Here is a 27,297-nt window from a genome sequence, read left to right on the forward strand (position 1 = left end):
CAGAAGGGTTAGTGATCAACGCATTTGGAATGATGATCTCAGAGAGTGACTGGCTCATAATGATGAACCCGGTACTGAATGAATATATTAAGTTGGATTATTTCCCTTTCTTGATCCTTGATTATGATTTTTTTATGCTGCTGTGTCATATATTTTGCATATGACATACACCAAATCTCCATGTACAACTTTATTTGAAGTGTGCCTTTCGAGCCTACATAAATGTACATTAGGGCGGTTTGTTTTTCAATTACTATCGAATTTCGATTACGGCTAGTTCGAAAGAGATTTGATATGGTTGAACAATAATCAATGCAAAATTTATTTTTCTTACGATTTCTTCTTTAAGTAGCACATCTAATTCAATGTTTGTAAGAAGACAAAGTTATTTATTTCGTCAATAAAGATAAAAATACGGCATAAAAATGTAAAAAAAAAAAGAAAAAAATGAACTCTCTTTTTTCGTTCAATATGAAAATTAAAAAAAAAACTTGTAAAACAATTTTTAAAGGATATTTAAAATTATGAAAAAGGTACTCTTGCGATCTACAGATGACGTTGTAGGACAATACAATTCTGCATAGGTAACTTTTATACAGTATGACAACTTTCCTGTACAAGTCGTAATCGAAATTCGAAAAAAAAGTTGAAAATTAAACCGCTCTAATATACATTTGTATTCATTTACTAGTGTAGTATTATACTCGTATCCGATCAAATGACAATGTATATTTGTATAATGCTGGAGCCACTCTTGGGGGTTCTTTGGTGTGTGGGCAGGTGCTCCATCTTGTTGGAATACCCAGGGAGAATTGCTAGCAATAGGTTAATCCTTGGGCGAACTTTGATGATCAGAATTCATCAGCATTCAGCCTGTATCCTAAAGGGAACCACACGGGATGCATGGACTTCCCTTTGGGTGCAACCAGACTTAACATTATCCCTGAAGCAGGGTGTTTGGTGATTGAGACATATGCATGCTCCTGAGCTACTCGATCATTCTGCCTCTTGAAGACAAAGGTCAATAGTAAAGGTCTTCTCAGCAAAAGATATCACAATGAGTCCAAAGGTTCCGTTGAGGTGTTTCATGATTTTTTTTGATTTTTTTTTTACGTTCCTCACGAACCATTGGCTGAGGAGGACCTGTTCATCCCCCTGGCCATGTCAGCAATGGAACAATACAGTTTTTTTCTTGAATGCCGACTTCAGTTGGTTGACGGTTAAGGCAGGTTTCCTGCCTGCTCCTGGAGAGTGTTTGAGGTCCTCCACGACCTTCAAACGCTTGGGCACATTGTAAATCGTCTTCCTCACGTCCCCAGTCTCTTCTCAGATATCCTTCTAGGACAATCCTTCGTGAAGGAACCCTGCCATTTCGTATTGTGTGTTCATAGTGGTCACTAGGGCAGACTTTTTCTTATCAATCAACTGCGAATTATGGGTTCTACGACATTGATCGTCGGAACATTTTAAAAAAATGACTCTTAACCTCTCAAAATTTGTATAATAGATATGATTAAATAATAGCAATTGGCCTGATATATAAGAGATATTAAAGTAAGCATGTAATGAACATTACATTTAAATAAATTTAACATGTTCAACATCGAAACTTTTTTACTTTAGATCGAAAAGAAATGATATTTCATTCATGAAAAATTACTTAAGGTGGATGATTGCACTTTTGCAAAGTGTCCATTATCGTTAAATAATGCATTTTAAGACGAAGAAAGTGCAACAATTTGCATATATGAATGTATGTATGTCTATTCACTTTTCTGCATTATGACATGCTGTTTATTCTAATTTGAAGACTTTATAGTATATCCGTCCAATTGTATTTACATTATGTTTCAGTCTAATAAGAGGATACGGAACCGCATACCTAGTATTTAGAAAGCTAATATGCAAGAAGAGAGCTTTTTTGTTTGTTTTTTTGTATTAATTAATTAAGACCCTTGTTAACATCACCTGCCTGTTATATGATTTTGGGATGGAAAATAAATTATGCATATATGAAAAATAATAATAATAATAATTTGTGAATAAAGAAACTTTTGTATTAAAAACAATCATAATTTTTTTTTAAGCTATGAAAAGTTTTAATAAAGCTTACATTTAAAATTGTCCTATCGAACACCAAAAGAGAAAAAAGTTATGAATATTCATTTTACATATCTTTTTTTTTTTTTTACATTCTCAGAGAGGAAAATCAATTTAAAAAAAAAAGGTTTTCTCTGTTTTTAGGCCATAGGGTATCTTTAGAAAAAATCTTTTCAAATGTTTTTTATAGGTTAGAATAATGACTATCTTAATTAATTAATGCTGTTCTTCATTGGTAAAATAAATCACTTTTGTCTCCTTTCAAACATTGAATAATATGCTCTACCTAAAGATGACATTGTAGGAAAATGAAACTTTCCAGATGTTATATCTTACCAGATGACAATTTGTCCGAACTAACCGTAATCCCATCCAGAGAAAGGAAACTACTATTTCTCAGACGAAAAGTTGAAAATATCTGGATTGTTCTTATATCTGAATTATATAACAAACCAATTTTTTTGGATACTTATCTAAATAAGTAATTTTAAAACCTCTCATTTTAAGGAAAGTAGTGTGTGTTGATTAAATCCTGTTTTTGAGAGATCCTCAATGATTTATAGCCTATCCGTAAATTAAATTATTTTTTGAGGGCACTCATGAAATGTATTTTTGTTGATTAAAAAACAATGCGAAATGTCCAGAGGATAGAAAATGTTCTTTTGAAAAAGAAAAAAACGCAATATACGTTTTTTTACTTCAATGAAAACCCGAAGATGAAGTTTTGAAGAGTCAAATGCAATAGTAAACCATCGAAAAACTGATATGAGTGATATTTGTGCAATTTTTTACATGAACTTATTATTTTCAAATTAAGTCAATTTGATCGTGGTGTATTTGAGCTTTAAATCGAATTTTCATATCATCAAAATAATCAATTTCAGTTGGTGAGGCTTGTTCTAAACAAGACAATCCCTTTCTTATTTTTGTTATTCTTTGTTTGACAACGTGAATACTTCAAATTTTTATACGTCTTCTTTAATAATAATTTTCATTTTCAATTTTTTATGACGCTTTAAATCTTTTTCATATCAAAATAATCAATTTCAGTTGGTGAGGCTTGTTCGGAACAAGATTTTCCCTTTCTTATTTTTTATTTAACGTGAATACTTTTACTCTTCTTTAATAATAATTTTCAATGATTTTTTTTTTAATGATTTTAATCAGCTTACATCATTCTCATGAAGTTGATACTCTATGCGGATATTTTTATTTCATGGTTCTTTTATGAGAAGTACTTTAAGGGTTGTTTGAAAAGTTTGTGCAAAAATAAATACCATTGTTAGTTGTTTGGAGTAAACCTTTTTATATTCTTCAACATAGTCTCCTTTTAGGTTTATACACTTTGTCCAATGCTGCTCTGGTTTGTTGATCTAATTTTAAAAGATAGACATTCGTCTGAATAAAATCTCCCAACCCTTCCAGGACATTTCTTCAAATTGGGGGAAAAAATAGTAGTCCAAGGGAGCCAAGTCTGGAGAATAGGGAGGATGTGAAAGGAGTTAGATCCCTATTTCCATTAATTTTTCAAACACAATTGCTGAGGTGTGAGCATGCGCATTGTCGTGATAGAAAAGGACTTTTTTTGTGGACGAATAATGTGCGTTTTTTTCGTTGATCAGTTTTCAAACGGTCCAATAACGATGAATAATATGCACTTGTAATAGTTTTCCCATTTTGACCATCATCATAGCATATCAATGATTTCTGGAGTAGTAACATGAACAGGGCATCCTCTGAATCCCCTTTTATCTGACACAAACATTTATTAAAATATGTTATTACATCGCTACACAATTATATTTCCATATTGTCAACAATTAATTCACAATACAATGGAAAGATGAATAAATTATCCTTCTTTTCACTGAAAATGGTCCATTACAGAAATAAAAAAAATAAACACGATAGGAACAACCTTTTTTCCTTTTATCGCCAGTCAACTGTTTTTCTTTTCTCTACACAAATTCCTTTTCAACTAATATATGAAGTATAGAACTAGGCCCTTAAATCCAATCTCTTGGAGAAGGAAGTGTAAAACCACATCCTACAATGAATACCTCTTCCAATTAAACAATGTTTTTTTAAACATGAGAAAAAAACATTTTTGAATAAAAAAAAAAATACTTTCATTATGCAACGGTTTAAAACTAGGGTTTTTATCATAATGACGGGGGTACCACGTTGATTTTCGATCACTTATTTTTTAACAAAGCGTATTAATTTTTAAAATAATTTTGACCCCATATACATTTATAACTTAGATATTTCGTTACAATAAATAAAAACTCTATTATCAGTAGAGTTGTAGAAAATATGACCTAAAACACGTTCAAGATTTTGGTTCTATTAGGCAATCTAAATAGTATTTTCATATTTTTCACATCTATTATCATTATTATTTCATTCTTGAAGAAATAACATCTGAGTATAAGGTAACCACGTGTGTGTGTCCTCATGCAAGACGCAGAGTAACACTGAGGATTTGTTATGGACGAATCCTTGTTGGACTTGGAATATAATTTAAGGTCGATATGGGAGTAATTTCTACCTTTGTACATGTTAGATACAGATTGGGTTTTGCGTTGATTTCCTTCCTCACATGGCTTGCTTTACGCTAATATACAGGGTCGTTCAGGTAAACCTTTAACTGTATTATGATCAATAAGCAAAGTAAGTACAGGTTTAAAATTTTAATTACAAGTTTTAATAATACAAAAGAAAATATTCATTCAATGTGTCCGCCATCTTCACTAATCATACATCGAAAGGAGGCCTAAAGGATTTGAAGGACTTCACAACGTCCGCGTGGGAGACTTTGTCTCAGTAGCTGATGATGGAGGCATTTAATAATTCGATGCTGTTGTGTAATTTGGCAGAGAACTTCATCCCTGTCTTCACAAAAATAATCCTTGGGATTAATACCTGGGGAGTTAGATGGCCAGGTCTGGGATCCCAAAAGGCACATTCTCTTTTTTCAACAAGTTTTAGTTCTTGCAGACCTAATGAGAGGAACTCGACACTATTTGTCTCAGCGTTCATCCAAGGCATCATTTGGCCAGGCAGGAGTTAACAGTACATGTCAGAAGCCAACATCTTCTTTGGCTCAAAGAAGATGGGGGCATGCTACTGCAGTTTCTCCCAATTACCCCAAGGGTTATTGGGATGCTCGTCGGAATAATTGGTTTGAAACATTTAGAGTACGTTAGCTCTATCTGTGGCGAACCATTTGTCGTTATGGGTATTTAAGGATCTGTCGACAACCCATTGCTTCTCATCCCCCAAAAAAAAAAGATGATTCGATTACTATGGGACTTCAAATTGTACAGCAATTTTCTTCCGTTGGCAGCCACGGTTGCATTCATTGTGTCTGTAAGAATGTGTCTTTTTTAGAGGGGCGTGACTTCATTCTTAGGTCAGTGTTTATAACTATGGATACTGTTTCACGGCTCACTTGTCACTTTTTGGCAAGACCGTTTATAAAAGTCTCAGGGGATGCCATTGCAGACAATTTCAGGTTAGTTTTTATGGTCCTAAAGATTGTGGATAGTTTACTTGGCGATTTTTGGGGAAGAATATTAGTACAAGTCCCAGGAGATGCCTGGACCGACCGTTTTGGGCCATTGATGAATCTGAGAATATGTTTATACCACTCCTGGACTTGTGGGCTTTTCTCTTATATGTCCTCTCCTCCTTCCAATAGTTGTAGACTTCGTAGACTGTGCTCCTTGGATGCCCGAGCATCTTCTTGATGTAGTCCTCGATGTGTTGCGCGTGAGACAATCCGATGATGGTGTTCCTCCGGGTTTCCTCTATCGTAAATACTTGTTTTGAATTAAAATTTGTGCTACTAAGTTAAAGCTAAGGCTCAAATTCTCACTTAAAAATTGAAATAACCGATTTAAATGCGTTCTTTATTGTTCAGGAGGTTGTTAAAGATGGTTCAGATTTACCTGAACGACCCTCTAATGTTACTTCATGATACCAGGCCGTCAGAAAGTCTTGAAACATAATGAACATTGAACAATTAACTACAACTAGAGGCTTTCAATTAAATTCTAGATAATTTTTTTAATTTGAACTAGTTTATTACTCATTAGAGAACACTATTTATGAATTTGAGCATTTTCGGACTCAATCACAAGCTCCACGCGTAACCAAAACGCTTTGCACACGTTGACAACGTAGTGATTCGACAATTATGGTCCCTCTTTCTCGACCGATTGCTTTAGGGACTCAATGCAACTGCGACGTTGTCTACATCCCTTGGCTTTAATTCTCTACCAGATGCTGTAATCAAAGTGAGTCAGGTCGAGGCTCTGCGGTGGCCAGAAGTCCTTTGCCAGAATTTCCTTTTTTGGTATCCAATATTACACAATTATGCCGTGTATGCAAGTGCCCCATCCTCTTTAAATTAATAATCGGCTATCTTTGATTGTTTTGTGATGATGCAAACCTAGGGAAACACTCTAGTTTGCAAAATCATCAAGTAATCCTTGCTAGTCAATCTGTAACTAACTTGTCTCATTTTGTGTCTTTCAAAATAAACAATGGCGAGCATCATTACTAAGCCCTAGGCTTGGTGGTGTACACTTCACAAGATCTTGTGTTTGACTTCTCCAAAACATACGACCTGATCATTATGCCTATAGTACACGGGATTCACTATAAATATCTTCTTGTCCGAGAAGAACAAAATTCGGTTTCTGTGATACCTCAAGTCATTGTACAGCTTTTTTCATCGATATAATCGTAATTTTTGTTTTTGTGGAACGTCTCATCGACCGCTTCTTCGCCATATAGGTCATAGTAATCTTTGGATATTTAGCCGTTTGCCGCTTTAATTTGATCGGCTTTCTGCTTCTATGACAATCACTGATGCCTTCATGATTGTTGGCCTTCAAACGTATACAATCATCTGTTCTTTTTTGTAAACGCAACTTTTGCATTAAATTAACTAAAACTTCCCAATACGCAATTAAAGTTATGTTCTTAAACTTTTGACGTCCCGGGTGGCTAAACCGCTCTTCTCCCAAGTATTCATCAAATTGACCGGATTACGTACCGACAGGTCGTGTTTTATACAACTTTAATAATTATCAGTTAAAATATATTGATTTTTAAGGTAATTTCTACCTCTTATATAAATAAGTTATTTCGTTATAATCAAAAAAACTTGACAGTATTGACTGTTGTGAAGACTTGGATTTTATACCACTTATACAATCACATTTGGTCAGTTAAATGGAGCTTCTACATCTCTTAATGCTACTCAAAAAATAGGTTGTAAGCCTTTAATTATGTCTTTAATGTACATAAATTAGCCCCTAATGAATTCTTTGGAAGATTACTTATCAAATAAGTATTCTTCAATCACTTTACAATGTAAGCCTTTACTATATTTATGTTAAATCAACACTATCTCCATCTATGTTTACATATCTATTTAAAGTACAATAAATGTTCTGAGAACGTTGCTATTGTATGTACAGAGGCTTAATTGCTTTACGTAGAATAGTAGAACCATAATAATATACATGAAGGCAACTAACTACCTGTAATCGCATATGTCATACATTATTATAACAAAGGAAGATTCCATGTAGTTTTAAGTTATTGAATATGAGTTCAAAGATCATTTTATTGGAGGATAATGAAATCAATGGTACTAAAACATGCTATAATGATTTCCCTCAAAATGGAGCCTGGATTACCTGCATTTGTATTTTTTGACGAATAGTTAATGTCAAGTTATATCAAAGAAATTATTCTCATTAACATATGAGTATGCCGCAAATTGGACACATAACGTAGCCGAACTTGATCTTCACAGTGAAATAGTGAGAAAGTGATTGATTTTGTGGTTCAAAGGGGCTCATATCATATTACAATAAGTGCAATTTATCTCAAACAACACAGGACTGCCCCTCCCTCAGCTTACCTGATTTGAATTCTATTTACTATTATGTGTTTTTTTTTCTCGTTGCTGATTGTGTTAAAATTGTCACTGCCATAATAATATATGTTTGATAGGCCTTGGATCTGTTTTATTTACTATTTTTTTTGATTAATTTAATTATTTTTTTAATTTAAGTCAATAGCTGTAATATATTCTTTACAATGGTAATGATTGTATACTGAAATCCGTTTCAACTTATTGATTTACCTTATACTTTTTGAGTTAGAATTGCTGATTTCAAATTGTTTGAATAATATAATAAAGGGTGATTCAAAACGAGGAGTTTTTGGATTGAAGAAATAAAACACATAAAATATTATATTATGGTCAAAACTTTATTATGAACCTAAAAAACAATCCTTTACAATTATTTCTAGAAAATAATCCCCTTCATATATTGGCCGCAACTGACCTTTAAATGGTCCATTCTTTCGCGCCAATTTTCGATGACGCGTTCGAGCATTGTGACCGTAATCTCACGAATAACTTGCTCAATATTTGCTTCCAATGCTTCAATCGTCGCTGGTGTATCCACTTAGACTTTTGCTTTTACGTAGCTCCAAAGAAAAAAGTCCAAAGGTGTGATTCACCGAGCCAAAACGTGAAATTAATATCTCAACAAAATGATGTCCCAATAAGCCAATTGTTACGCGCACTGCCTGGCAAGTGGCACCGTCTTGTTGGAACCAAATATCGTGGAGACCATGTGCTTATACATATTGTAAAACAATACTGAGTAAAAATGACGTATGAATTTGACAGAACTCGCGCGCGCCTGTCAAAATCCCTACTGGAAAACCCCCTCGTTTTGAATCACCCTTTATTAGCATAGATTAGGGAGAATAATATCGATGTTATTTTTGATTTCCACACCATGTATATAAATTTATAATTGAGGAAGATTAAGGGAATCAGAAAATTCCAACAGTTTTTCTGTTTAGAAATTGATAGGAACATTTTGGAAGCTTAGATTGGGAGTAAGAATGATAATTTAAACGATAATAATTATGATATAATTATCGATATAGTTTTTAGTTGTGAAAAATACAAGTAACCATTCGTTCACATTCTATTTTCCTGCAAAATCTTCCTCTTCAATTTATATTCTAATTTTTAGTACTACCTGAATCCCTAAATAAGAAGATTATTTCTTCCCCTACATTTATGAAGTTTTTGTGTGTTTTTTGTCGGTCCGATCTTTCCTTCGAGTCCTTTAGACGTGTTTATGACATTATGTAGAATTGCAGCAGATTGTAGGAGGTAAGGTGAAGGTCTTCATATGTTGTAACCTGGTTGTTATTTCTTTCATTGTAAAATTATAACAATTTTTCACTGAAAAATTACTTATTTTCGTCATTTGAAGGTTAAGCAGAAGTTGGAAGTACTAAATCTATGTACACAACTATCTGGTTTTCTCACCAAACCTTTTTATTTTCTTATTCGTTTTTCTCAAACAGTTTTATACAAATATGCTATAATTAGGGCTGGTATTTTCGTAGAGAAAAAATACAGTTTACACATTTAAAAAGGAAAAGGAGTTGGTGGTACTCTTCCTTTTTTTGTTCATACTTGAATAGATACTCTTGCAGTTCCCATTTCTGAGGAAGAGACGAATTACGACTTATCTCTGATGTATTTTATAAATAATGCATCAAAAAATAATAATAATAATATATATATATATATTATTATTCATAAATTATTTATACGTGGAGAACATGACAAACCACTCCTTCCATAACATTAAGTAGTCTGTCATCACTTGCATCAAGGAGAAATTCAGTGAGATAGGAGCAGCGCAGATCCAAAATGCCTGTTCTCGGTTTCGTAGCCACATTGAGCGGGTTTTGGCCGCAGACGGCGGCTACATCGAATAGATAGCTGCTCTATATCCTAATAAAGATATTCGTTTTTATTTTATCAATAAATATTATAAAATAAGCTTGTAGTTGTTGTTTTTTAGAAGCGACAGATTTTGTTCACGCACCCTGTAGTTTATATGTTTTATTTCAATAATAATCTAATAATTCTTTTAGATTATTAGGTTAGATTTTATCGTTTTAAATTGACTGTGATTGTGGATTATTTCTTTTTTTATATATATTTTAAGATATTAACAGAGTGTATCGTCATACTTTGATGGCGAAGTAATAAATAAATAAAAAATCATATTATTCCAATGAATCTGCACTTTATGACCAATACTTTTCAGAGTGATCCCTGATCATAAAATTATAGTATATACAATTTTGTATTTATCTTAATAATGCCTTGTTTCAGTTTTATTCACACATCTTGTTACTTTTTTAATCGTGGTCAAGTAAATTTAATTAACTGTTTCGCTTGATTGTCGTTCCTTTTTTTTCCTTTTGATTTGCTGGAATCATTTCTTTTCATTGTGAGGCCTACAAGGGTAAGGACAAATATGTAATATTTTAGCAATTGTTTTATATAAGAAACAAAGATTCATCTAAAATGATGAACACTAATTAGATACTCAAAATTTCCATAAATCAATTAATAAAGCATAGAAATTTTAGCAAAAAAATTATGTTTTCTTATAAGAATAACCCAAACTCATATTGTTAAGATTATTTTAAACATGGATGTTTATTATTAGGATTAGTATTTTTAGGATTTCAATTCATATTTAGGGGTGTAAAATGGATGGAATAGTTTCAAAATGATGCAAAATTGAAATGTGGAAGTTAATATAATCGTTCCATTGTGTTTATCATGTAATTAAATAGCTTTTATAATTGGGGTGTTTATTTTACACAGTTCACTAATCACATTATACATGTGATGTTCACAAAAGAAGTGTTAAATAGGATTTTTATAACATTTTCTCTATAACAAATAAAAACAACATTAGGAATGATAAAATAGCTAAGTACTGTGTACAATGTAAAATATACGTCAAAACAGTTAATAGACTCGAGGTTGTGTTGATTTATAAAATTATTCCGAGGGATTGATTGTTATATTAATTGTACATTATTTATATAAAATAAAGAAAACAACAATATTAGCAAAGCATTTCCCTTGACCCTCTAATTGTCGACCATCCAAAATAATGCTCCATTCAATAAAAGTTTCAAAGTCTATGGGAAGACCTTTAATTCTAACGGCAGAAGATGTTTAAATTTTTTTTTCAAAATAAATAATATCTGAAATTTAATTATTGTAATTATTTTCCAAAAAAGATTTTCTGAGTACCTGTAAATTTATGAAATTGTTATCTCAAATAATATATATTTTTTTAATAACTTAATATTTGTTATTTATTTCAAAAAATCTAATATTTGAATTTTTTTCCGAATAATTTAATTTTTCAAATTTTGTAGAAACAGCTGTAAATTTTCAAAACATTTTCCCCAAAAATTCAATTTTTTGTGAATGGCTATGGATTTTTTAAATTATTTAAAAATTAAATATTTATAATTTTTTTAAACAGCTAAAAAATTTACAAAAAAATGAGTTATCAATGATTATTTTTTTCCACAACATTAATCTCTATAATTATTTTCTTTTAAAGTATACATTGCTAGATTTATACCCACCTTCACAATGCAAAGTAATACTCTTAACTACTTTTGTTGCAAAATTAGTGCAAAATAGTTTTTTACAATTTTCTTCGCGAATTCATTTTTATATTTAAAGACAGACAAGTGTATAACATAATACATGATTGTATATAAGTATAATCATGCCTTTAAGCCATGATTGAGAGAAAAATATACATATATGTGAATATATATTCAATATATTGCAAACAAATTTAGTGGTAATAATGATAAAAAACTTTGTGCCGTCAGTGAATTTAAAATCGATAAATTGTCTTATGATGGGGGAAAAATCGTGATAAAAACTGCTAAAATATTTATGATGACTATGTATTATATAGATTACTATCAGGGGAACCCAGCATTGTGGAGAGTGACTAAGCTTCGATGCACAAACAAACTTTTAGTTGATAAGTATCCAAGGAACCCTCAGTGGGACTCAACTCTCTGTTTATGAGCAACCTAACAGCTAGTTACTCAATACATAGATGTTATCTCCTCATGAATGAAAGAATATTAGTAATATATCAACAAAGTTAAATAACATTGTTCATGTTAAAGAAACAAAGAAAAAAAATTAAGTCACACACTAATGAATGCTCAGTATTCTCAGCCCTAAATATATGAAATCCCTTATTCTTTTCTTCTTTAATATGACACGATGAGCCATGGAGTACTTTATTCTCTTGAGCATTGGTTCTCAAATGGGGGTACACGTACCCCAGAGGGTAGTTGGAGGAACTCCAGGGGGTACTTGAGATTTTGAAAGAATATTTAACAAGTGCGCGTCCACAAAGGGTGGGGTGGAGGGGCTGTAGCACCCTTAATTCAGAATCTTTGTTTTTTTTCTAGCAAAATCTAATATTTGAAATGTAATTTAACTTTAATTGATTTTTTTGTAAACAGCTGTGTACTTTGATTTTTCTTTTCAAAAAAACTTGATTTTTTGAAAGTAGATATCGATATTTTAACTTTTTTTACAAAAAAAACTGAATTTTTTGAGAGTTCATATGGATTTTTGAAACTTCTGTCCAAAAATTTAGTTTTTTTGTCAATAGCTAATAGATATAGTCAATAGATTTTTGAATTTTCTTCCGAAAAAAATTAATATTTTTTTCCAAAAATTTCACATTTTAAACTTTTTTTGAAAATTTAATTTTGGGATTTCTGTTCTACAAAAAAATCAAGAATATTTAAAAAATCAAGAATCCTAAATATAATCCTGTGGTCACCCCTGTCATCGAATCTAAAAATGCTTTGTGCGGTAAAGGGGTACTTGGGTTAAATAAATATTGTACAGGCGGTACATCACTAAAAAAGGTTGAGAATCCTGCTCTAGAGCACTCCCTGTCTGAACTTTACCTGCATACTCTCGTTGCTAAACCTTTTCTTTTTTAACTACTTTAATGGTCAGCCAACACTGTGACGCCATGGTAGAAGGCTACACCGCCGTGGGTCTCAAGCTTTTGCCATGGCCTAGAAGCAACTATTGCCACTTATGGGGACTATATTCATAATTAAAAAAGCTCAGACACACGTCGATCCATAGCATTAATTTTGTTGAAATTCTATTGTTAATTAATAAATTATATCTTGTTGAAGTTTAAAATTCCAAGTTTTTAGAAAATTTCATGGACCACTCGGTATTGCATATTTGAATTCCTGATCGTTTTTTGAGCAGGCCTAGGGGTATCAAAAATTTTTGATAAATATCTATAACCCAGTATATTTGATGGATGATAAATATTCTAAATGTTTATTCGGGGAATATTTCTTTTTGCAAACATATTTGATGAAATACGGTCAAATATGATAACAATCATTTACCATTCGAAAATGAAATTGAGATTACACTCATTGGATCTTGCAATATTTCTACACATTCCGTTTCAAACAGGGGTTCAAACACTTCTTTTTTATTGATTCCTATCTTTACGACTTCACAAATTACAAATATTCAAATTTGCCTCTTTGTGGAAAAGACACAAATTTCTATGACCTTTCTTTTTGTCATCGAAGTTTTAAAATGTTATAAAAACAGATTTTGAATGAATATGTGTAAGCTTATTTTCCGTATTGTATAGACTCAAGATTAAAGTTAAGTTATTTATAAATATGGATGTGCAAAGAATTATTTTCAGCTTTAAAGTCAAATAAAATTTAATGTATATCCAATTATATTTTTGGATATAATTAACGAGCAAAAACTATAAAAAAACGAACATTTAGATTTAGATAAAACTAGTTATTACGATCAAAAAGTGTTGTTATTGATTCTGTATCTCGTACTGAACTCGATATATTTCCATTTTTAGGCTGAAAAATGATGAAAAGCAACACTCTTCTTTAGATCCTTATAACTTATTCATAATACAAAGTGATTATATATTTCATAGCTTATATTATAGAAAAAAAGTATATATTTAAAAATTTGCACCTCGAATGATTTTTTGTTTTATTGATCCTACTTTTAATTTGGGGATTAATAAGGGTACAAAAATGACTCACAACGAACATAGTCCTGAATTACTATAATCCCAGATATTTCCGAATTCAGATGACTGAGAGAAAAATTGAGATCCGTTTTAGAATAAATCCATAGTTGGGAAGGAACTATGTACATATTAATTTTGGCCCTTCTTTCTGTTTTCTTTTCGTATAAAAGGTTCTGTGGATTAAACATTTGAAAAAACATACCTTGGGACATCATAGCTCCCTTAAATTTGAGAACATTGAAGGATCTTGTTCCTTGGGATCTATTGATGATTTTGTAACACATGTCCTGAATATGCTTGCTATTCGTTTTAACTTATTTTACTTAAATGTTTGTAAAAGTTGAATATTTTTATATATACATACATAGAGGCGTAAAAGATATGACTTAATTGCATAGCGATATTTTCTCTAGTTGGTAATCTGAACAATATTTTTATTCTATTTTTCAAAGCTGTTATTATTAGAGGTCTTAATGTATATGGACTTCAGAGACGATTCCTTGGTCATATGAAATAATATTTAATACTATATTTTTAAAGTATTATAATGTTTACTTATACTTAATCAGTGCAACTCCATCTGACCCAAACAAAGTAATATTACAAATCTACTGTGTAATTACTGTTAATCAACCATCAATATAGATGTAAATTCTAAGCATTTTTTAGCGTGTGATTTGTGTTGTTGTTAGTAAATTGAATAATGTTTTTATCTTCCTAAAAATGTTTATTCTAAACGCTGATGAGTTAATTCTTTTGTAAATTATATGGAGTGAGGCTTGGGTATATATTCTTCGTCTGACAGATAATTTAATAAAACGTGATGGCAGCTTCTCTGAAAAATTCTTTACGTTTATATTGTTAGTTTTCGGTTTCTTATTTTTTATTTAATGCTTTCAATTTACAATTTTATCATTCATCAATATTCGTCTCATACATGAGTGCTCAACTAGGATTTGTTTTCTATGAAAGATTTGGCAATAATCACCAGAAAATATCATCGGTACTAATCCATGAAAATTGACATTTGTAGGATTATTCATGATTATGTAAAAACTTCAGGAGCGTCCGCAGGATTATATTGGGTGAGGGGATATTTTTTTATATACACATAAAAAAAATAAAAAAATTCCAAAATTTGTTTCTAATATCCAAAGCTTTATACAAGAAATAATTTTTTTGGAAAAAAATTTCAAAAATCCAGCGCTATTCACAAAAAGCATTTTTTTTACAAAAATTTAAAAAATCTACAGATATTCACAAAAAAGTAAATTTCTGGAAAAAAAAATTCAAAAATTAAAATTTGAATATTGCAAACAAAATTTCAAAAATACAGATTTATACAAAAAATTAGTTTTTTGGAAAGAAACTTCAAAAATTAAATTTTTTGGAATCTTTTTTTAAAAAATCATAGATATTCCCAAGCCATGACATATTTTGGAAAAAAATTAAAAAAATTTACTGTTATACACAAAAAATTTAAAATTAAATTACAAATGTCAATTCTTCTAAAAAAATTACTTGAATTCACAAAAATAAATTAAATTTTTTGGACCAAAAAATTCCAATAATTTAGTTTCAAATATTATTATTTTTTTTTTTTCTAATTTCAAATATTAAATTTTATATTGCCAACAATAATCCCCTTTGGGGTCGATGGCATCTACCCAAGGCTTCACAACTTCTTTCATCACCTCCTGGACAGAGATGCTTCAATTTAAAAGGCCACACCTTTCAAAAGGACTTCAGTGAATATCTTGTTATGTACTTCATTTCCTGGAGATACACTCCGTCCTATTAACCCTTCTGACCTAACATACAAGCTCATAATGGCCGTGACCTCCTTTACAGAGTCATGTGTGTGGATAAGATTTGTGATCCGTTGTACTTTTGCCTTCATTGTCGTTGTTTGCTGACGTATTGCAACCAATAATACAGCGTATGAAAGTTGATAAATTGTAGAACTATTTCTTTTTTTGTAACACAAAACTGATGGCCAGTAAAAATGGCTTTAAGACTATGAGGTGTAATTAGACTGTTACGATTTGCTTTCGTAAATTATATACGTCTATTTTTGAGAAAAGAAGGTTTATAGTGTGTGAGTTAAAACTGTAGTTATTTTTTGATAACGAAAATATAGGCTAAACTTTTCCAAGAATGAAAATGAGTACAACAGTGAGGTTTTATCAGAGACTTCTTTATTGATACATCTTTATATTTTCAAAAATGATTTCCTTTGGCTGCTACCATGGCCTCCAACCCCAGCACTTCTTATTGAGTCCTCGGATATAGCCACTCACAGCCACTCAACGGAGGCCTTGAGGTAATCCAAATTCCAGTAAGGGGTAGCAAATCCTCTCTTCCTGAATAAACTGCAAATGGTATATTTGAGGGGGAATAGTCTGGGGGAGAAGGATGGCCAAATTGTGTCATTATAATTTAAGAGAGTAAACAATTTATGGCCTCTCTTGACCCGGTTGGTCTATGATGCTGTCGAAAGCAGTTGAAAATGTCGTTGTACATAAGAGGCCTTCCTAAAATAATTTGCATACCTCTACACAGTCTAATCACTGGCATTGAGAGCCTTGGTATTCTGCCTCATTGACTTGGCTGGACTTCTGCTGATCATGATGTCCACGTCCTCAATTATCTTGATTTTCCAGCGTTGATGCTTTTACTATAGTATATAAAGCTCAAGGAGCACCCTACGAACTTCATGATCTCCTTCACACTCAGTAATGCCAGGAAAAAATTAAACACCCTTTGCGTATTGGCTTCCATGCTGACATCTGTTGATTTTGGAACATTTTTTTTTAATGTTTATTAACTGGAATAGCCCCGACTTTTAATAACAGATCTTTTATTTAAAAAAATTCTCCTAATGTAATCAGAATGCATTTAAAGTCAAGTACACGATTTTACATCTCATTCTTTATATAATTCAAGGGAAATAAAAACAGTTCTTAATTAATTAAAAGCATTAATAGAGCTATGTATGTAATATTTCAAAACACGATTACCTATGTACCTATGTTGATATTTAAGTTAATGGAGAAAGGCAATGCTACTGTTGTTTTTGTTTGTTTTTGCTTATTTTATGACGTAAATATGAGCGAAAACTTTTTTCTTTTTGCAAGTGATGTGTACGAAAAGAAAGGCATTCATTTGAGGGCTGTCTGTCATATTTTTCTTCTTTTTTAATATATATGTATTTAAGTGAATAAAAGAACATGCAAACAATATGGGTTTATTTAAGAAAATTTGACATTTTATAAAGCCTTAAATTGATCGTCTAATGTCAAATCAAAAAGAAAAGATACAAAAGTTTAAATAAAAGGGATTTCACGAATTAAGAGTACAATTTCCAAGTATTTCATATCCATTAGTGTTCGAACTCGATTCAAGCTCTATTTTTTTTTCAGATCGGTTTTAGGTGATATTTCTTAGACCGATTTGAAGGGATATTTTGTCTCAATATATACAGAGTGGGGATCCAAAACTTGCAGCATCATGTGATTAAGATTTAATCCTCCCCTTATTTTTAATTACAAGGTTATATTGCGCAATAAAACTACAGCTGAAAGAAATAGGTACTAGTTGTCTTTACCCATGTCTTTGAGTGTAAAAATGAATTGAGCAACGACAAAAAAACACACACACGTTTCTGATACCTTCTCCGTGAGTGTCTGTGCTGAGAAGGCAGGCAGGGCCGTTGGCCCCTTTATCTGAACTGTCTACAATATGAAGAAGTCCATTACAAGGGTTTAACAGAGATCCAAAAACAGTATTTGGGGAATTCTTTTACTTCTTATGAACAAAAGTGGTTCTGATATGTTTCCGATATCGAGAGGCTACATTGTCCCTCTAGATTAATAAATCAGCAGTGGGAAACTGCACATTTTGTACGTCCATGGGGCAATTAATTCACAGAGGTAAGGAGATAGTACAGAAAAAGTGGAACTGCAGAATCTTGAAGGGTGATTGGCTTGTGTGAACGGTGTCAAATCACCCAGAAAAATTCAAAATGGAAGCCTGGATAGAAAAAATAGAGTCAGTCATCTGCGCAACAATGACTAATAGAAAGACAATACCTGAAGGTATGGAGAAAGGGTCAAAGATCAACATTAATGATGGGCAGTTATGATGAGAATGGGAGGCTGGTTAAATATATATAAAGTCATGGAGTGTTGAAATGTGAGCATTGAACTTATTTTTTATGATGTAATAGTTTTTTTATTAATAGTGATCCTATAAACATTTTTATTAGTTAAAGTGTTGTTGTTGTTGGAGGATTTAAGTACTGCCTTGAATTTATAAAGTGTATTTTACGCGAATGAGTTTATGTTTCGAAAAATTAGTCAATTAAAGTCCCATATAGCCAAAAAGGACCAAAACTTCTGTAGCAATAATGTAGCTGACTTTTTGCTTGCCTCAATAACTCTCTTACAGAGATTACCTCATAACCACAGACAGTTTGACAGTTTTCAGTTTGAGAGAACAATGTTTGCCACACCTACAATCTCCGTTTCAATTTGCTCCGAGCTGCCATCCCGACAGCGTGGTACGCGATGGGTACTGCTGTCATTGTCAGGAGCTGCCAATCTCTTCGCCGGCGTGGCGAGGATAGTATTACTTGTGAAAAAGGTCATATTGAATATAAAGTAAAGCTAAATAGAGTATTTAATGTTGCTTTCATTTGATTCCATAGAAATTACGTGTTTTGTAATTTAATAATAAGTTTTTTATCTCTATTTTCACAATTTATGGCCCGATTTGGTCTATGGGGTGTATAAACACACCAAGAAAGCAAGACAGAGTAAACAAAAAGCGAGATTCCCTAATTAAATTTTTAAAAATCACGAAAATTGATTATTTTAGCATATTAAATATTCAATATTTGTAAGCATAAGAATCGAAAAAATTTTAAAACAAAAGAATCAATATGCATTTCCTTTGTGATTTTAATACAGGATTTTAGTTCCATAGCAACTAATAAACAGGAGTTTATTTTACAAGATTCATTAAGTAGATAAATTTGTAACATTCTTCGAAATACGATAAATCCACTTTAAGTAGTACAAAACAAAGGCGAATAGCATCTAGATAGGCACCTTTTTCAAACAAAAGCTACGACCAAAAGAGTATTTTCGAAGCTTTCTTTCAAATCAATAAGACAAAATGCATAATCCTTGAGGGTGTAATTTGATTTACAGATTTAAAAGCTCGAATGCATTCAATTGAATTTGTTTTATCACCGCAAGGTTACATTTTGTAATACATCAAAATAAAACAATCTCGAACAGAAATATAGAGAATTAATAAAGCCCAATTATTATTTTTTACCTTACAATAGGTATACACCCAAATATATATTTTACATATTAGATAATTTGTAAAATAGTTTTCTCCGTTGTATATGGAGCCAATAACTAATGGAAATTTGAGTTAACTATGGGATTTTAAATGAAATTTGTGTGATGAATAAAGATACCCAATAATTTTAGTAATTTATTTATAAGCTTCATTTGATTTAAGAGACTTATATTGACTCTGATATGAACCTTTATAATTATTAAATCTATTAATTGATCATTTTTTTTATTTTGAAGATTAGTTTTGGTGAATTTAATTGTCATTTGTAGTTAAATAGAATAGTTTGTCTATAGAAAGGAACGATAGTTCGTAGCAGAGTGCAAATGTAATCCACGTTCAATTTTGAGAAGAATTGTTCTGGCTTGACTTTGTGTTGACACATCAAATTTTTATTAGTTTTTACTTAATTTTATTATGAATAAATACGTATATACATTTTTTTGGCAATAGAATATGGATTAAATGCAACAACTATTTTTTAACTAGATTGTTTATATATCTTACCTTCATCCATTTTGGTTCTGTAATTTCACCTAAAGGTAATTCTATATTTTTTTCGTAAGCGAAAAATCACTTAAAAGATAATTACACACGTTTAGTCTTTGTATAAAGAAGTAAAACACTTCCTTTGCTATTTAGTAAAGCAATATATATAGCGATAATAATCACTTCATGTTATGAAAGCTGAGAAGTATTAGAAAACTAAGTAGTCTTTTGAGCATGCCCAAAAAAAAAAAGAAGTATATATTCATTCTTTTCTTTTTCATTTATCAACAAACAGAAATATAATAAATTTTTTAAACGAAGGATTGCGATATTTATTTTGTTAAAAATAAACTTTCCTATTTTTTTCTTTGTAGCCTTTGATTAATGTTCCTTCAAAATTTACGTTCATATAAATATATTCATGTAGATATTAGTGTTGAGACTCGGTTCAAGATCGAACTTTTTTCTCGTTCGGTCTGGACCCTCGTGGTCTTTACTTTTTATGCGTACCTGTTGCTTCAAGGGTTATGTACAAATGCCCTGATTTCAAATGTATCTCATAAAATAGGTGAATATCTTAATCTTGTATAAAATCATAGAGTTACATTTGACATAAGAAACCTTCAAAAGCGTTTTGGGAAAATAAATCTGACAAATACTTTTTTTAATTGAGGAATTGCACAGGCCTTGCCTCCAGGAAGTCCAATTTTCCATTGTCCGATGGTGAATAATCTGGTACGAATGGAGGGCACATTGATGCTGGCCAGAAATCCTTGAGATTCTTTGCTAGCCACTTTTGCGTCTCCTGCTCTTGTTACTAGGGACACAATCCTATTGCCAATCATAGGATATCTCAGCATAATTGGCATCACACAATCTCCCAAATCCTTTTTTTATTTTTTGCTCACTTGGGCGTGAGCAAGATCCACTATCCTTTGTCTTTTGGCCTCCTTCATGCTTGTCTTCAGTTGAACTTTCAAAAACTTTGTTATAAGAAGTTTAGAGAGGCTTTGTATCAAATTCTGTATAATAACGGATAACTAATTCCAAACTAATTTTGTATTTGAAATACCTATTAAGTCTAAATATGCAATTATTATAAAAAATATCCGATATAAATCTTGATTCACATGAAAAAAATATATTCTCCTATGAAATATTGTCAAGTGTGTGTAAAAGATAAAATCGGTACATTTTTCAAAAGTCTTTAAATTGTCAAATTAACTTGAAAATTGGCTTGAATTATACAAATGAATGTTAAAAAAAGAGCCTCTTTAATTTATCCGTAAATGATGTAAACGGTAACACTCAAAAAGGAGATGATTAAGAAGGAGATGCATTTTTTTTATATATAATTTTCTGTGAAATCAAAATACGGAGAATGCAAAACCAATTTTTGATATTTTTAGATAGATTATTTACCTATATTTTTTATTTGATAAGCCCTCTTTCAATAGCTGGCAAAAAGATTGGTAGCTCTTGACAATTCAGGCCGAGTTTCTGGCATACCACGTTGTCATTAAACCAAATCAAAGCGAATTCATAATTTGGATGAGAGACATAGACGGCATTATTCTCCGAGACGCTCTTAAATGCAAAGTCTAAGGGGTTGAGATCAGGACTGGAGGAGGAGAGTTTATATATTGTCTTTTATTTACTTTTATCTCATGACGTAGGGATTTGTTTTAAATAGATAGCAATGTACCTTTTTATTAAGTAGAGTAAAGTAGAGTTTACGTGTTTATACATTTTAGTAGTTTGGTATATGTACGACCTTTTAGTATTAATCCCTTGCAGAATATATATTTTTTAGTGTATGATTGTACCCCCAATCTAAAGGTTTTCTTATTGGCTTTGCTCTGGTCCGTTACTTCCGTCTGTTGGTAGTGGTCGCAGTACACTACAAGGACCACATGGAGCTATCCCAGAAGTAGGTAACTTTGAACTACCCTCATCAACAATTCATCTAGAGAATTTATGTCTACTGAATTTAAAATGTGACCGATTTTCTGTAAGATCGCTAACGACATAATTTTTCTTTGACACCAATCTTGTCCGAACTTCTTTAAACGTCGAAATTATTTGTGTACACTAAAGATCATAAAGGTCTCAGACCGGGCTAAGATTTAAACCTAACAAATCTACAAAGGTATATACATCAAGAAAACTACCGAATAAATAAATTTGAAATAGCATTTTATGTATATCTCCAGTGAATAAAAAATATAATATTGTAAGAATATATAATGTTAGAAAGTGTTTACACCGAGGAAGAAAATAAGTTTATGATAACTTTTTAAAAAGTTACATAGAAAATAATAGTGTCACATACCGAGTGGTCCATTTTGAATTTTAAACTTCAACAAGATATAAATTATTAATTTACAAAAGAATTTCAGCACAAGCAAAACTATTAATAGATCTGTATCTGAGTTATCTTAATCCTAAGCGTAGCTGCCTTTAAGAGATCTATGGCATCCACACAAGTAGTGGAAGGCCTGGCACTCACTATGGATGCAGTCCTCAGTCATGGCGTCCCAGTGCTGACTGACAGTGGCTTTGAGGGCCTCAGTGTTTGAATGATAGACACTGCAGGCCTTCCCTCGACATACACACAAAAATTGAATTCGAGGGGGTTTTTATGATGGCTCTAGGTGGGCCAAAATTGTCAAAAAAGAGTTCAAAAGATAGAAATGTATTTCAAAAGAGTCTTGCACCACCGGAGGTGATGGATTTCTTTCATTGCTGTTGTCAAAAGGTGCCTCTCCACCCTCACAAGGCTCTTTTTGCCCACTTGTTTTATTAGCTATCTGGACAGTCTACTGTAAAAATCCCAAGATCTCATGTATGGACCCTCATGGACTTAAAACTGTTTAATTTAACTCCTACTGGTCAAGTTTGGGCTTTTTGATAGAGCCTTTCTTCCTCTCCTACGTTTTAGCCTTTCTAACGGCTCCTCGAGAAGCCAAGTGTCAAGGTATTTGCTAATGGTTCAAGTGTCATTTTCTCGACTTGTAACTAGCTAGAAGGCTCAAGTTTGTGTCGTTTTGTAACAAATTCTTTGTGCTTTAATATATCTAAATATAAATTAATATCAATCTCTCAACCTTAATTAATTATTGAATTAGTAAGTATTCAAATTGTAATGGACCACCCGGTGGAAGGAGTCTGAATACTTTCACTTAATTCGAATTGGAGGGCTGTTAGAGAACTGAAAAGTTTGGCTATTAAACTATATACATAAATAGTAAAGCTCTAGATTAAGAAGAAAAAAAACCATTAAAAGAATAAGGGGGAACTTTCTTTTAATGAAAATAATTTAAAATTTTTAATCATCCTCTGTCGATGGATATGGCTATGGTTGTAATTCCTTAGTAATTTTAGCGTGCGTTTTTATTTCTTGTTGTGAAACTGAACAGTGGCTTTTTTTTTTCTTGTAAAGTGGCATTATCATTTTTTTCCTTCGTGAGAAAATAACATCTAAAGAGTGGTTACCACATTTATAGTGCGAGCACGCATATACATGTAAATATGTTAGACACTTGACCATTAATTTTGCCTCGAATTTTTTTTTCTACATGATATATTTGCCGCCCATTTATATAATTGGTTTTAACTTTTTCTGTTGTGTCTCGTTCAAATTAGTTTTATCTAATGTTTGATGGGTTCTAATACTACTTCAAGGAGCATAAGCTCCAATCACGCAACCTTATATGGAGAGAAAAAACATCATTTTCATAAGAAATTCTGGTTGATCTACTCTTTTTTTTTTGCCACAAGGAGATTAAACAGTAAATTTTGAACCGATAATGTAAAAACATGAGAAGGCAGCGCAATATATTTATCTAATTCATTTTAAAAATTGTCGAAGAAATAATGGCTGATACATTGGGAGTATATAAGAGATATAATGCAGTTGGTATGACTGACTTATATGACTACCTACCATATACTTCCGGTGCTTTCTTCTCTTTCTTTAGTAGGAAAGTTTGACTGAAGCAATAATGGTAACAACGTGTTAGATTTTCTTATTCTGAGGTTGCAATGAATGACTCTATAACTAACAACTCAACTTCTATAAAGTCTTAGGTTTGATGAGGACCAATTTTACCATATCTGTGGTATGGTCACATCACTATTTTCACACTACAGGGGTTAAATTGAAGGGTCTAGGCTAAGAGTTCCAAATACATTTCCTAATTCCAGCATAGAAACTTTAACCATACATATGTCAACTGCCGTGATAACATGTTTTTTCAGCGTTCCAGAAGATGTACTTTTTATGTAAATATTTTGTGAATAGTTATTGTTCTCTGGATCGTTGTCCCTTGCCTGCCTTCGTTCCATTTTAATTCCCCTAATTTTGAGATAATTTAAATGAATTATTATCTTGTTCATTTGCTACAACTATTTTGACATTTAAATTTTAATGGGTTTAATGATGGACTCTGGGATCAGTACTGAATGTTTGATGTACCTAAAGTACTGAAAATATAAAATAATATTTGTGCAGGGACGTCAGTGGGATTATATTTTGGGAGGGGCTTAGTTTTTTTAATTTTTTGAAAAAAAAAAGTTGTAAAATTAAATTATTTGAAAAAAAATTAAAGCTCAAATTAATAAATTTTTCCCAAATACAGTATAAAATTAAATTTTTTAGAAAATAAATTCAAAAATTAAAGCTCTAATTATTAAATTTTTTCCAAAGAAATTCAAATATTCACAGTTGTTCCCAAAATATTTAATTTTTTTCACAAAAAAAAGTTCAAAATCTCCGACTCTTCTCAAAAAATTGAAAAATTAAATAATATTTCAAATATTAAATTTTCTAATCAAGTGAAAAAAGTCAATTTCTTTGGAGGGGCTACACCTCTTTCAGCTCACCCCCTCCTGACACTACCTGATGTGATGTGTCAACATCAGAATAATTTTGAACAAAAGTCAACAAACATAGAAAATCCAAGTATCCAAGTTTTCCTTCATACAAACATACACTCCAATATTTCATAGACATTCTTGAATCAGTTATAGACGTTGTATTCAAAATTACTGGGATGAGGTTAGATGCCCAAGAAATGTACCTATAGTTTAAAACCTTTATTTGATTAAGGGAACTTAAATTGGTCCTGATATGGTCCCTTTAAACCATAAAATATATCAATTTATCATTATGTTATTGAAACATATTAGACACATTAATCATGGTTTCTATATATTTGGAACATTAATATTCTGTCAAAAACATTACTTTGAAATTTTGTAACTCAATATATACATAAATTCCTAAATTTTTATAAAAATATGTTTAAGAATGTGGAAAAGTATTGAAATTTATCATCATTAATTTGTTATTTGTCCTTGAAACGTTGTAAGTGGCCTAACTAGAAGGGTTACTAGAAAGCCATCCCCTTCCCAAACGCTGTAGAAATAAATAAAAAAGACAAAATATAAATTTTATTTTACAAAAATTGAAGAATTCTACATTATTATGGATGGTATCCCTTCATTTTTAAATTTAACCCCATGCCTGTGTCTAAAGATGGGTATAAAAAAAAGTACAAGAAAGCATAGTGTCTTTTTGTAGCTTCAACCTAATCATTTTTTTTAATTTGTAAGCTGTTATCATTTATTAATTCAATTTAAATGTCTGTGTGTGTCCTTCAATTACGGCCGAACTAAAGGATGGATTTTCCTGAAGTTTTTTATGTAGGTCATTATGGTTCCAAAAACGGTTCTGGTAACATTTTTTTGGGGGTCTTCAAGGCCATGGCAGCCTTTAAATATAATTTTAAGCACTTTGGCTTTACAACCTGAGGACCAGGGTGTATTTTGGATATTTTAAGGGGTATTTGATGCTTAGTGCAGCATTATTTGTGTATCGTATTGTTCCTAAATGAAATAATTGAGGAAGTTAATAACTGGGCTCGAAGGAGTCAAAAGTTCTTGAGCCAAAGTTCCATATTGGACTGCAGCCACTCTTGAGTTTGTCTTCCGGTAAGTGCAGGGGCCCTGTCATGTTGAAAAATAAGTTTTATGGTATGGAACGGAATTTCAAGTCAAGGCTTCAAGCTTCCCTTAGTTTTTCTTCAAAAAGGTGTTTGGATGACCCAAGAACGCTACATATCCGAAATTTTGGAAGAACAAATGGCTCCAAAATTGCGGATATGTAGCGTTCTTGGTTCATCCAAACACCATTTTGAAGAAAAAATAACGGAAGCTTGACACCTTGACTTGAAATTCCGGTCCATATCATCAACAAAGTGTCAAATTTAGACTTGAGTACTGTTCTTAGATCTGATGGAATCTCATTACCTGTACCAGCTTTTATTCAGTCATTTGACGGTTGAACTTAGCATCCAGGTCAAACTTTTTCTTGTCAGAGAAGAACATTTCCGTGCGCTCCGTAAAACATGGAAGCAATATTTGTCTTCGTTCTGACCGGAGCGCTGACGTTATCTTAGTTATGAACAAGTGAGACTGAAGCTTTAGGGATTGCATTTTGAGATCCTTATAGAGTATTTGGAGTACAAAGCTACACAAAATATTGTGTTCAACTGCAAATTTATCAGTTGATCTTCTTAAGTTCATATAAATCGTGACACAGATGGCCCAGACAACTTGTGCGGTACTTGCAGTTTGAGGATTTGTTGCTCACAGCCGATTTTGATTGCTACCAGCTGAATTGTTAGGAAAATGTGCGCCCAAGGGCGTCTCTAATTTCTGGTGGCTTCATTCATTTTTTATGGAGCTCAATATCTATTTATCTTTGAGCCTCCTTCTTCCCTGAATGAAAAAGGATTTTGACTTATCCCTTCATATAATTGGTGGGGAAAGGGAAACATCAACCGATTGAAGAACTGTAAGGCTCTAAAAAATAATGAATGGAGTAATTATGGCCTCAAAAATAAACTTTGTCAACGCGGATCAGAATGACTCTGTAGTGATTGTTTAATTCTTGAAAAGGAAACATCCAAGTATAAAGTAATAACTAGTGTGGTTGCTCATGAAAGATGGAGAATAAGAATTAGGGTTTGCTCTGGAGTCATAAGCAGAGATTCAAATAATATGAAACGCTTGTATGTTAAAGAAAAATAGAAATAAAGTGGTCAGTGGTCACCCGTATAATTTGAAGAATGTTTGGAAGACGACCAGTTTAGCTGTCATGTGGTTTAACTCTGCAACAAATCATATGTTTTACTCTTCGCCTTTCACGCACTATTGATTATTTCATACTTATATTTTTTCATTATTATAATTGTTTTTTTATCGTCATTTATTGTAGTCCAATATCAATTAATTAAGAAAATGTTACATAAAG

At 31.7% G+C, this 27,297-nt stretch overlaps 1 protein-coding gene across 1 annotated transcript in view; it reads right to left on the bottom strand.

Annotated features, from left to right (window-relative positions):
* Positions 1–20,141, bottom strand: part of LOC139906542 (uncharacterized) — a 61,099-nt gene extending 40,958 nt beyond the window's left edge. The window contains exon 1 of the mRNA XM_071891618.1: positions 19,998–20,141. Coding sequence (XP_071747719.1) covers positions 19,998–20,007 — 10 coding nt within the window. The 5' untranslated portion in view covers positions 20,008–20,141. The remainder of the gene's footprint in view (positions 1–19,997) is intronic.
* Between the last annotated feature and the right edge of the window lie 7,156 nt (positions 20,142–27,297).

Source organism: Lepeophtheirus salmonis, chromosome 11 (genome assembly GCF_016086655.4).
Source record: "Lepeophtheirus salmonis chromosome 11, UVic_Lsal_1.4, whole genome shotgun sequence".
NCBI classification, from domain to species: domain Eukaryota; kingdom Metazoa; phylum Arthropoda; class Copepoda; order Siphonostomatoida; family Caligidae; genus Lepeophtheirus; species Lepeophtheirus salmonis.